Here is a 13,852-nt window from a genome sequence, read left to right as displayed (position 1 = left end):
GGTTTGTTGGCTGGTTAAACAGTAAAAAAAAGTGTTTGGTAAATGACTTTTAAGCCAAAATAAAAAAAGTTACTCTTATTAGCTTTTTTTGGTTGGTTTTTGGCTTATTGATCCATTTTTCTCTTATAAACAACTAACAATCAATACCTAAATTTACCAAATATCTTCATAAGGAGCTGATTTTTTTCAACTGGCTAACATTTTCTTCTGATCAAACAAGTCAACAGCCAATTGTCGAACGCCTTATGATGTATGTCTTATAATAAATTTTAGTCATATTTCTTGAAAATATAATTTGAAAACCACTTTTAGTTTCCTATTTGTGGCTTTTAGTTTTTAAAAATCGATTATTTAAAACTGAAAACTAAAAAGAAAACCGACAATGAACAAGCTACAAGTTATGTTTTATTCTCTCTCTTTGGTTGTTTGTGTGGTGCTAGCAGTCACCTAGTAAGTTTTGTATAAACTTAATCCGCTCTAAAATATGCTTCCTCAGCTTTAAAATACTCACACTTAATGGTGATATGTTAGGAAAAAATATGTTACAATCAGTAGCAAGTGTAATAGAACGAAATAAAAATATAAGTAGTTTTTAAAAGTGCATCATTATAAAATTATTCATGATTGTAGTCTTGTAGGATAAGATTGTAAGAGTAACATTTGCTAAAAAAGAGGTATTTGGAATGAAATGCAAAATAATTGAGATTTACATGATGAAGTCAAAATTTACTTTAATTTTCCTCTCATTATCAATCATTGTAGAAACAGCATGTGATATGGGACTGCACATAAATTACAGTTTTTGACCTTTTATGGGAACCAATTGCTCTGAGTTAGCTACTCTGTACATAAACGTGTTTACTCCAAACTCCTATACATATACTATATTATCCATTAACGTCTCAACTCAAAACTCTGTTCAAAACAGATCTGATCCGACATTTATTCGACCTTATATAATCGAATTTGATTTTGATCTGACTTTTAACGATTAATTTACAATGATGTAATAGCAATTGTAGGCATAAAATTCAATTTTAACTCGAGTCAAAACAGCTGACAAATCAAAGGAGTAAACATGGTAACCACACTAGTATTAGGAATTCCATTAGATGGTGGAGCTTTGTATTAGTGGAAAGTGGGGTATGTAATTTATTTGTTGTTATGTGATGATAGTTATGGGCTATATGGGGTTTTTGATACCCACCAATGAATACTCATAAGTCATAATTCCTATGTATTGGTAATGTTAAATAGTAAAATTTGGTGAGATTTATCACTTGATGGAAGTTTTACTATTTATAAGGCTTATCATACTTAAGATTGAGCATTTTTTTAAGTTTTAGTGTTTGGTTATTGTTATTGTCATTCAATGGTAGATCTAATTGCTTGCATATGTAATTTTATACCAAAAAATTTATTACTAAATTATACGAGTTTAAATACTAAAAATACTTCTTAACTTGTTTAGTTTTATAATTTTAATTTAATCATTTTATCATTCACATGCCCGATTCTTTTCATTGTTTCTTAATCATTTGGTTTATTATTTATTCGTTAATTTATTTGTTTAGAATCTTAACTTTGTTAAGAATTTTCTACTTTTTCAATTAAAATTTTCTTGGTTTATGGTATTGAATTTACTAATTTCTTTGACTTTTAAAGGGTTCATTTAGTTTTGGATGATTTTGAGATAATTTGTTATTCACGAGTTTATAAGTGAAGAAAAATTCAATTGGGTTTTTTATGGGATAAAATTCCTTTAGAAACTAATTTTTGTGCGAGATATCGAGCTGATAGTCATGACTATAAACCATACATTTGTTGATTATAAATTTCATTCTACTCATAAAATATTATTCCAATATTAATATAATATATCATTTGATATCAAATACTTCCTCTGGGTTTTTATAGTTGCTATAGTTCCTGTAGCAATTAATGTTCATCATCTGACTTTATTTGATATATATTTCTCCATGTATAATGTAAAACATAGTCAAGTGAGATCTTATTCGATTCGTCTTAATGCGTATTTTTATAGTATTAACTTTTTTAAATTATTTATCATATGAAATTAAAGATATTAAAGATTAAACTTGTGCATTGAATAGCGTAAAAAACAGAAGTATAGCAACTATTAAAAATCAAAGAAAGTATTCACTTATTATATCAAACAATACAAATTACATCGGTTATGTTTGTGAGTTTTCATAATTTCAATTTTATGTCGCGATCATTATACTCAATATATACGGCTTATGGCTCATAAGCGTTTGAATTCAATTTTACTAAAATGAAATAGAAATTGAATTGGCTAGGCTTAACAGAGCTTTTGAATAAGTTATGTTGATTTACCTAAAATAAAAACACTTTAGCTAAAAGAAGATAGTGGGGTTGAGGGACATGGGGGCCAATATTCCACTTTAGCGAAACTTATGGATGGAGACCCTACCAAACAATAATCCATCCTCATTACTTTTTCGGTCTCACTCATTTAATATTATTTGTTATTTGAATATATCTCACTAATTTTGCGTCACTTATATATTGACTCCCTTTTTAACTTTTTTTTAAAAATAGTGTTTGACAAAATATATTATTAAGCAATTTTAATTCGTTTTGATACAAATAGATAGTTGTGCGGTCAAACCATCCAATATTATTGTTTGATAAATTAGATGGTTAAAATAACTTATTGTTATGAGTAAGTTGTTTTTGAATAAACTGCTCATAACAGCAAATCAGCTGGCCAAAACAATTAATAAAATTAACTGGTTAATTCAATCAATGTAGTCAATTACCAACTACCAATTATTAACTATTTACCATACATCCCTAAATATTTTATTTATCTTTGCTACATATTCAAATGGACGGAGTAGAATCAAATTCAAACGATAAACAAAAGCCATCATCAATCATCATACATACAAGTATGAAAACAAATATGATGATGTTGAACAGAAACTACGTGGATAGTGAAATCCTACATATCATAATGATAAAGATATCTCACAAGGACCATCCTCGTAAAGTTAAAAGCAAACTTTTATATTTTTTTTTTAATTACACGATAGATCGAGAAAAAAAATGAGATTAAAATGCAAAAAAATATACTCCTATTTCCGTCCAATAAGTTTTGCAATATAAGTACTTTTTAAATAGTTAGATAAAAAAAGTACTATATGTGTGATAAAAAATACTCTCTCCTATTCATCTTAAGTGTTTCATTTACTTTATGCACTCTATCCAATGCACTTATTCAATCCTTAATAAATCGAGTTATGTATAATTAAAAATTATAAAAAGTTGATATTAATAATCTTTACATCAAAACGAATTAAATAAGATCCCACATGACTATGTTTTAACTTATAGATTAATAATAAAATACAATTTAAGAGTGATAAATAAACAGTGTTTCAAAAGTAAGTGGGACATCTAAACTGAATAGGAGGAAGTATTAAATACCTAAATAAGTACTTACAAAAAGTGTGGGTCATCCTAAACAAGATATGTATCAAAAACATATTAAAATGAAAAATATCACAAAAGTTGCATGATAGAGAATACAACAATGAAATGAGAGGGAGATTGTTAATACCCCATTTTTCTTTTTCTTTTTTTTAAATTATTATGGGGTATTTTTTTTTATATATAAAAAAGACATTATTATAAACAAATATAAACATTGAACGACTTTGTTTTCTCATCGTTTCCTAAAGTTTACATTATCATCATCCACTACAAACTTGTTTTGCATTTATATAAATTATCTATATATAATATATAACGTACCCTCCTCTCTATGATAACTCAAATAAAATTACAACTAAATAAAATGTGAAAATTAAGAAAGTGAAATTATAAAAAATAACTTAGCTAATAAAAACAAAGGGGTGCATGATATATAGAGTCATGTTTTTGGAGTGAATTATCATCATAGATTCTTCTGCATGTCCCCTTGTGAGCAGAACTACACATTGGCCTTGTTCACGGATCATGACCAAGCAAGCCTTTAACCACACGTCTAACTTACATTTTTTTTTCGATATTTTTGTCACATAACATTGCAACTTGATGATGTGTTTTCATCACTGAAATAGTGTGTATAAGGGTCGACGGGCGGGTAAGCCGGCATATAATGCATGGCCGGTGGTGGTCGTGCATACATCATGGGTTGAAAACGCTCATTACCGTTGGTTCGTTGTTGATTCATCATCATTTGAGCTAACATTTGTTGGTGGTACGGGTTATTTGGGTTTGGGTTTTGGCCCATCATTTCAGGTGGTGGGCCACCGTGGAAGTAAGCGGGTGTGGCGGTGCCTGCTGGTAGGCCCTGAACGGCCGGAATTGAGCCCATTGGACCCATTTGCATGTTAGCCATTTGGGCTATTGGGGGCATTTGGCCCATGTTGTGGGCACCACTCACATGATGAGTGGCACCAGGCATGCCCCCCATAGCATGATTGAATCCTCCTCCTCCTGCTCCACCCCCTCCTCCTCCTCCATTTGGAATATTATTCATTCCATTTCCAACCATGCCATGATGATTAGATGGTAATCCTCCATCATTCATCCCATTTCCTCCTTTCTTTCCCCCACCATTCATCATCATCATGTTTCCACCACCAACATTATTATTCCCACCACCACCTTGATGTTGTCCATTATTACCATTTTTCCCACCATTTCCGGGCATAGGCGGCCCGCCACCTTGTTTACCACCATTATTTTTACCACCACCTTGATTCTGATTATGATTTCCTTCGTTACCGCCCTTTTTACCTGCATTAGCTTGAACCGGGACATTCCCTCCTCCCCCACCACCACTTTTTTTACCATTGTTATTACCACCACCACCACCACCATTAGCCGCTTTTGCTTGCGCAATAGCATTCATCAATTGAGGATTCATCATAGGATTTCCACCACCATTAGCCGCCTTTGCTTGCGCAATAGCATTCATTAAATGAGGATTCATCATAGGATTCCCACCACCACCACCACCATTCATCATCAAATTAGGCGGCGGACCCCCACCCCCACCCCCTCCCCCACCACCACCCATACCCATAGGTTTCATCTTACCAAGATCCTCAAATTCATCATCAAACTCATCATCATCAGTATAATCATCATCATCATAATCATCCTCACTATCAAATTCATCATCCTCTAAATCATTATCAATAGGTACATTAAACTTAACCCCTTTACCACCCCCTTGTTGAATAACTTGTGGGTTCTTCATACCTTGAAATTGTTGCCCCATTTTCAGATCTCCCATCCCCATCCCTTTCATTTGTTGCTGCAACTGCTGCAACTGTTGTATGTTTGGACCACCACCACCACCACCACCACCTTTAGGTACATTTTGATGGGCCCCACCACCACCTTTAGGCTGATTTTGGTGGGGTCCACCTCCTTTCATGTTTTGATTTTTGTTGTTTTGATTTTGATTATGATTTCCTTTCCCATTATCAAAATTTTTCAACTGATTAAGATTGTTATTGGGTTTAGGTGCACCCCAAAGTTCTGCATGTTTACCAGCTTTATTAAGCTTTTTGATGAGTGTTGTTGGGTCTACATTACAAGAAACTGTTACTTTCCCTTGTTCTGCATCTATATTTGTCTTATACACTCCTGTTTCAAATACAAATCCAAATCCAAATTAATTCCCATACATCTCAATTTTTCTGTTCCTTTTAAATTTGCTACATACTTCAATTTTCGTAACATAGCAAATTTAAAGTAACAGATATGTATAGAATTTTCAACAAAGATTCAAGCTTGGGAAACTAATGAATTTAGTAGCAAGAAAAGAATAAAGCATAAATTCTTGATAAAATTTATACATAAAAATTGGGTTTTGTAATTAAAATAAAAAAAGTATTAAAAAAAAAGAATGAAGGGGAACATACCCTCAATTTTCTGCAAGATTTTCCTCACTTTTTGCTTGCAACCATCACAATGTATATTTACTTTAAGAACACAAGTCTACAACATACAAAAAATTAAAAATAAATAAATAAAAATTCACAAATATAAAAATCTAAAATAAAAATATTCCCACCAAATTGTGTTTTATGAAAAATGTCATTATCAGTAGCAAATATAATAAAACAGAGTTATAAACATTACTATTGGGAATTAGATACACGCAACCTTATCCTTGTCGCCGTTGTCGGTGATAACTTAAACAAAAATATTTATAAAAATAAAAATAATTACCTGAATCTTCAAGAACTCTTCTTTACTCATATTGATTTAAAAAAGAAAACCCAAGTAAGAATAAAAGTGAAAATAGATCTAGAATAAGTACAGAATTAGGGAAGAATAGAAATGAAAAATGTATTATTATTAAAAAAAAATGTTTATTCTTATTGTGTATAGAAGAGGGTGGGTGAACATTAAACTAGCTCTAATTAACACTGCTTCCTCTATTTCAGAGTTAGAGAGAGAAAGTAAGAAGGAGAAGAGAGAGAAACACAGAATGTGAGTGAGATGAAGCAGAAGTAGTAGGACTGGTCCAAGAGCTACTCTCTTCTCTATGGCTCTTTTAGGCCTTTATTTATTATTGATAATTATATTACCCTTTTTTATTTTAGGATGTTTTTTTCAATATAGTTTATTAAATAATTTTATTTTATCTAATTCAGTTTAAACACTCATATGTTCTTACAGAATTGCATTGAAGAGAAAGAAATGGATTTTTTAAAAAGTGGTAACAAAAAAAAGAAAAGAATAAATTGTGTAGATAAAATTAAAAGAAAGTTAAAATTTATGGATGAGATTAAAAGAAAGTGACGGGTCATTGTCCAAAAATAAAAATGCTGCAAATTAAATGGAACGAACTAAAATAAAAAATGCTTCAAATTTGATGGGACAAAGAGATATTTTAATTATTATGTAACGGCTTCACTCATAATTTTATTAAATTTATTATGGAGTTTGTACACAACAGGATCCGTAAAAGAGTAGAGTTAACTCTGCACATAAGTTTGATGAGTTTTCATCCTAAAACTAATTGGTTTTAAAGGAGTAGTCCATAAAGCTTATATCTCAGTCAACTTCTATCTAATTCTTCAATTGTGATCTGAATTATCTTCTAAACAAAATCAATCACTTCAATTAAGTAATAAATATTTGTAAAACACGTCAATGAAAAAAAAAAGCTAAGTAATAGTATTTGTATCAGTATTTTTATTTTTATTTTGATTTTAATATGGAGAAAAATGAAGGTGTGAGTTAAATGAGTAGAGGCATGTGAAGAAGTTATCAATTAAGCTTGGGTAATACTCTAAACTAAAGAGATTATAAAAAGGTAAGAGAAGACTGAGTTGGCTTCATTAACCTTCTTTCTCTTTGCTTTGTCTGTGGACTGTGGACTGTCAGGTGTGAATAGTGAAGTGTTTGGGATTGATTGTTATTGAGGTTTTCTATTTATTTTTTTAATACAAAAATTGTAACTATGGATCGAATTTTGTCTTAATTGGAGTAAATATCGTCTTTTTCGTGTAAAGTCTTATAATCAAATTTCATCTACCATAAGTGGGATTCGTAGTCAGTTAATAATATCAACTAACAACATTCAACTTATGTATAAATTAAATCCCTAGAGATATGAATATACTTCATCTGTTTCATTATATTTGCTACATTTCACTTTTTACGCATTCCAATGCATTATTTTGTTTATTTATATGTTGAATTATACAAATCTAAAAATTATAAAAAATTAATATTATGAAAATATGCAATTAGACGATTAAAACAAGATCTCATTTGACTATATTTTTACTTACACATTAGTTGCAACGTATAAAATAAGCTTAATCGAAATGTAGCTAGTATTTCAGAACGGAGAAAGTATATATTGGTTAGTATAAATTTTGCAGTGTGAATGCATTGACCCAGTGAACATTTATAAAAATATTATCAATATTATTTTATTTTGTTCTATATCGGCCTCTAACCTCTCATTTTTCTCCTTTTACCTAGGATTAAAAGAAAAGAAAGAAAAAAAAAAGATAAAAAAAAGTTGTAACTTCTATTTGACTGTTGAAGATCTTCTCTGATGTGGAGTTGAATATGCTCCAAGATTTACTTTACTGTTTTTTTTTAAAAAAAAAAATCATAAATATGTGAAAAATAAACATCTATCATTTCAAATCTAACTAATCTCAGAATGTTTGCTCAAAAATCAAATTGATGTTCAAATAAACCAAAATTTGGGCAAACAATCCAAACCTTCATTCCTAATCTTTTGAAATTATATGTTAATTAGCAGCACGATATAATGCCATTGCAATTACAAAATCTTGATTCCGTCTTTACAAAGATATACTTAGTGAATAAGTTTTTCCTTAACATTAATTTCATGAAATGTATCATGAAAAGCAAAATCTTAAACATAGAATGCATTTCGTATATTCAAACAAGTAATCTATCAATAGCCATACATATATTCAAAAGTAGCTTGCTTGCATTATCATGAAAAATAATTTCTATGGATTTCTTTTTGTAACATATGATGTTCACATCTTTTTATACATTAATTATGGATACTGTTTTGTACACCAACATGAGTATTAAATTTTTTATGGCGTCGTTTGGTATGTGATAATTAACGGTGGTAATAGGAATGAAAAACTACTGTAATTTTGGTTGAAAAATTTTTTGGCTGCCATGATGGACATGCTTGTCCAACTTCAATCATCTCATTTTCTTCGTAAAATTCATTCCAATGCATTATCATTAGGAGATTTTGTATTAAAATTCATTTTAATGCATTATCATTGGGAGATGTTGTATTAGGCGGTAATGAAAATTTGTAAACCAAAAAACTTTTTGGTGATCAAAGTTTTATTACCATGGGAATGATATAAAACTTTTGATGAAATTTTATACTATAAATCATTCCCACTACCACCATTTAGTACCACTTCAATCATCTCACTTTCTTCATAAAATTCATTCCAATGCATGACCATTGGGAGTTGTGGTATTAGGTGGTAATGAAATTTATAAACAAAAAAACTTTTTTGTAATCAAAGTTTCATTACCACGGGAATGATATGAAACTTTTGATGAAATTTAACACTATAAATCATTCTTATTTCTACCATTTAGTACCACTAACCAAACGGGCCATTAGAGTACTTATCATACCACGTCACTTGAATTGTCATGCATAAAGGGACCATATAGTTTGGAAAACAAAATGATTTCGAGGTTAAGGACCTCTTTGAATATAAATCCTTTTAATCTCATAACGATCATTTAATTTATCCATGGATCAGATATGTCTGAAAGTTTTTCATCCATTTCATAATACGTCCTACACTTTTATTTTTAGTCCGTTTTATGATACTTCTACATTGCTATACCTATATACTACTACTATGTCATAAGGTAAATTAAAAAATTTTATATTTACTACTATTTTATTGGTACTTCGTGGCTCACTAAATCTTATACCTTTATTATTATTTAAGGATAATAATAATAATATTTTACAATATTATGAAACAAAAAGAGAATGGAACATTAAATTTAAGGCTACACCTAGAAAATTAAATGTGTTAGCTATAGGGAGTAATGTTATACTCCTACAATTGCGCAGACCCCTCCCTACATACTCCCACACTTGATGATAGTTGATACCCCTCCTTATTACACTGCACTCTTCATGTGTTTCTGTTCACTCCATTAAATTCTGCCAACCTCCTTTTTTTTTAATTATTATCTTTTTCTTCTATTTTTTAAAGTTCCTCTTATATGAAATCATTTCACCGTGAGACGAATCCATACAAAATGCTTATTAGTAAAAAAATATTAAAAAATCAATGAAATTGAATTCTCACTTATACATGACGCAATTTTTTAAAATAGTTTGAGCTTACACAATTAAGGTTGTTCATCTCACTGTGAGATGATCTCAATAGAGAATTAGTGATCTTTTGAAGGGATGTGTGGACAATGGTCGTTGGTTGTTGTCTTAATGACTTTTTAAGTTGACTTGTTAGTCTAGCTGATAATGTTAAATATTTTTGTTGGGTATTAAATTTGTTGGATAAGTCAGTTGTTTAAGAAAATATTTGATAAAAATAACATATTATTTTCTCTATTTTAATATGTTCTTCCCAAATAAAATTTACGAATTTTAGTAACTTTGACTATGATTTATCATGAATCTCTATAAAAAAACATATTTATATGGGATTTTGATTGATTCGTCTCAATATATATTTTATAAATATCAATTTTTATAATTTCTAAAAACTCATAATTAAAATTATTTAAATTTTTAGTTTATATTTAGATTCGCGAAAAAAAGTAAATAGAAAGAACAAATAAAAAAATAAAAAATGTGGACCAAACGTGAGAAAATGACACATTTAAATGTGTTAGCTACAATGTACTCCCACTTTCAGTTCAATCACACATTTTCATAACCCTGAAACACATTTCTGCGACTAATTTCATCCAACTTAATTACTCCTATTTCGTATGTCTTTTCAAACATTTTATCTTTTCAAAAAATATTTATCGAGTAGTATTAGTATATAACCAACCCAAAAAAGATTTTTAGAGGGATAAACGAATAATTTGTGTTACTCCCACTTTCAGTTCAATCACACATTTTCATAACCCTGAAACACATTTCTGCAACTAATTTCATCCAACTTAATTACTCCTATTTCGTATGTCTTTTCAAACATTTTATCTTTTCAAAAAATATTTATCGAGTAGTATTAGTATATAACCAACCCAAAAAAGATTTTTAGAGGGATAAACGAATAATTTGTGTGTATATTACTTCGGACTTTAGCTTTAGCGGAATTACCGGATATGATGGTATGATACAGCATAATTAGTCTTTGTTTGTTCCTTTCATTATTTTTAGTTATTTTCAATAAAAAATCTAGGTTTTCTTTTTGATTTTTTTAATATTTACTATTTTAGCAATGATCTCGCACTTATGTCGATTAAGCTCATACACAAATGTAATCATCCATATATTTATTCTATCTATTTATATTATGGCTTATTTTATACCTTGAATTAATAGAAGGATAACAATGGAAGTATAATAGATAGAGTATAAATTATGGTATAAGACTTCAACAATAAATTTAAGCTTTTAATTGAGTTGATTTTTAGACATAGTATTAGAAGCTTAGGTGACGGGCATCTAAAGAGACCAACTCAGCTAAAACATAAGATTTTGGTTCCGTTAATTTCTTGACATTGTATTAAATGTCAACAAAATAAATGTCACATGTTTGAATCTCATTCGTGCCTCATTTCATGTGAAATATTTAACATCATATATGATACTAGCATATATTATATTCACACTTTTAGTCTAAGCTCTCGAGTATCGTGTGATAGAGTATACAACATATATTAAAACTTCAACCATCAGCTCAAACTTTTAGTTGAATTAATTTCTCGAGAGTAATTGATAACAACAAACATAGATTTCACTTGAAAAATACTCTTTTCATCCTTTAGAGTTTGCCGCATTTAAAAAAAAATCCAATAAAAAATAAAAATAGGCATACTTAATAGGAGGGAGTAGTACATCCAATTATTTAAAATCAGTTTATTTTGGATAATTTGTGTCCTCCTTATCATTTTATCAAAATTATAATTTAAAGTAAGTTAAAAGGAATAAAACTAAAGGGGTTCTACATAGATGTCCTTAAGCTCTTAACCCTTCAATTGTAGGCCATAGGAAGGTGGTATGTCGATAAGAACAAACGAAAAAGATTATTTGTATGTCTAAGTTCCTATTTTAAAGTAAACCATTTTAGAGTTATCATCTCATGTGTTTATTGTTCAAGTGACTATTTTAAGATGAGGTGGCTCAACTTGTTGAATTCCATACAATGACATTAGCACCATTAATATGTATATATCTATCATATCATACACAAATTTGTTTGCATTGAACTACAAACCTAAATATTGGAATAATTTTGGAGTTGAATATAGGGTTGAATCAAAGTTAGAAGAAGATTCATTCAAGTCTGATTATCAGATTTGTTTTGATATTTGACTTTGATTTGAATTTGATGTCAAATTTTTTTTTCAGATTGAATAATAATTTTTTTTCTCAGATCAAGTCAAATTATGATCAGAATTGAATTCAACTGCCCTATTTAGATATGATGATGTATTATGCATCTTTACATACACGGATCTAAATGGATGATCCACTTTTTTAGTTGTTACAATTGGCACACTTATACTTGTGACCTTGCTCTTTTTGGCTAATTTGATTAATTATGATTTAATTTTATTTTGGTTTGATTGATCTGATAAGAATCTTTTTCATCTTAATATTAATATTAGGAAAAATTACCTAAAATAATTTAACCTTTTCATGATTATCCTACAATAATCACATCTGTTGATTAACCATGAATAATCTCAACTTTAGGAGGTATTTGCCTATAGTAAAGTCAGTAAATTGATAACCTAATATAGTAGGTAATTTACCAAAAAAATAATTTGAAAATTAATGTAAAATTTGAAAATTTGCATAAAAAATTCAGAAACTTTAAATTTATCTTTTTTTAAAATAAATAAAACTTGCTATAGCAAGTCATCTAATTAGCGGGTTTACACTAGGAAAATACCCCTAAAGTTGAAATTATTCATGGTTAATCAGTAAATGAGATAATTGCAAAAAAATCAAAAAAAAGATAAAAAATTGAATTACTCTAGGTAAATTTTTCTTAATATTAATAATAATAATAATAATAATAATAATAATAATAATAATTATTATTATTATTATTATTATTATTATAATTATTATTATTATTATTATTATTATTATTATTCCTTTCCCTTAAATTCCTATAATATAAATTGCGCTTGTAAGTTTTATAATCCTTCTTTAATCTGATGGGATCTCAAATTTGATTGCTTTTGGCATGAAACTTTAAAAAGTTGTCTAATTTAAAAACTTAGATGATACTTCTGCCATCATTGTTTGCAACATGAAGCTTCTATTATGAGCCTTTTTATTTATAGTCAATTATAGCCCTTCAGAGTTCACATACTTTATTTTTGGCACACCCGTTGGATGGACAGCTGAGGATTAGGGATTTAAGGAGGTTACAACAATTCAATCTCAGCTTTTCCCAGTAAAATAATACTACTACTTGCTCCCTTTTTTAGTTTTACCCAACCACATTTTGACACTGTCATATTTCCGTTAATTTATAAATTAAAATATAATTAGAGTTGTCTCAATGTAAATTATATTAATTTTTAGTTTTTATAATTTTTCTATGTGTATAATTAATGATATTAACGAATTATTAGTGCATTAGGCCATGTGAAAGTGTCGTTGGGTGCAACCGTGCAAGAAAAAAAAAACAGAGAAAATATATGTTTAAACTAAAATAAGATCTGATTTACAACTGCTAAAAGGTAAAAGGTAAAGGATCCTTCGAGGGGGTGTTTGGCACAAGGGAATTGGACTTGTAAGACTTTAAGATAGGACTTTTAAGTTGAAACTTTGAAGATAAAAAAGTCTCATCCCTTGTTTGTTATGGTAGCTACTTGGAAAAAAGAGATAAAATAAAAGTCTCAACTCAAATACTTACCCTCCCCCAAGACATTTTTCTTGGGGACTTTCTCCCATTTTAGTCTCATTCTCTATTCCTATTCTCTCTAAACAAACAAAGACTTGGACTTACTTTTGAAATAAAGTCTCATTTCCTTCCTCAAATCCCTCATGCCAAACACCCTCCAGTATCCCGCACAAAGCAAGGCTCGAGTGTTTTTCTTGAAAAATACGGATAAACCATACATGTTCCTCTCA

General features: G+C 29.3%; 1 protein-coding gene across 1 annotated transcript; it reads right to left on the bottom strand.

Annotated features, from left to right (window-relative positions):
- Positions 1-3,586: 3,586 nt before the first annotated feature.
- Positions 3,587-6,573, bottom strand: LOC130825411 (heavy metal-associated isoprenylated plant protein 33). Its single transcript, XM_057690625.1, has 3 exons — positions 6,238-6,573; positions 5,928-6,003; positions 3,587-5,649 (listed from the first exon to the last, which is right to left on the bottom strand). The coding sequence occupies exons 1-3, from the start codon at positions 6,265-6,267 to the stop codon at positions 4,064-4,066; spliced, it is 1,692 nt and encodes a 563-aa protein (XP_057546608.1). The 5' UTR covers positions 6,268-6,573; the 3' UTR covers positions 3,587-4,063.
- Between the last annotated feature and the right edge of the window lie 7,279 nt (positions 6,574-13,852).

The sequence above is a fragment of the Amaranthus tricolor genome, chromosome 10 (genome assembly GCF_026212465.1).
Source record: "Amaranthus tricolor cultivar Red isolate AtriRed21 chromosome 10, ASM2621246v1, whole genome shotgun sequence".
Taxonomy (NCBI): Eukaryota; Viridiplantae; Streptophyta; class Magnoliopsida; order Caryophyllales; family Amaranthaceae; genus Amaranthus; species Amaranthus tricolor.
The sequence above is the reverse complement of the archived record's forward strand: the minus strand, read 5'-3'. Positions and strand labels throughout refer to the sequence as shown.

What these genes read in the sequence shown, in the direction of transcription:
- LOC130825411 (XM_057690625.1), bottom strand. Translation starts at nt 6,267, where the DNA reads ATGAGTAAAGAAGAGTTCTTGAAGATTCAG. An exon ending in AAGAGTTCTTGAAGATTCAG is followed by an intron (nt 6,004 to 6,237) that starts GTAATTATTTTT and finishes TGTATGTTGTAG; the next exon opens with ACTTGTGTTCTTAAAGTAAA. An exon ending in AATCTTGCAGAAAATTGAGG is followed by an intron (nt 5,650 to 5,927) that starts GTATGTTCCCCT and finishes TATTTGAAACAG; the next exon opens with GAGTGTATAAGACAAATATA.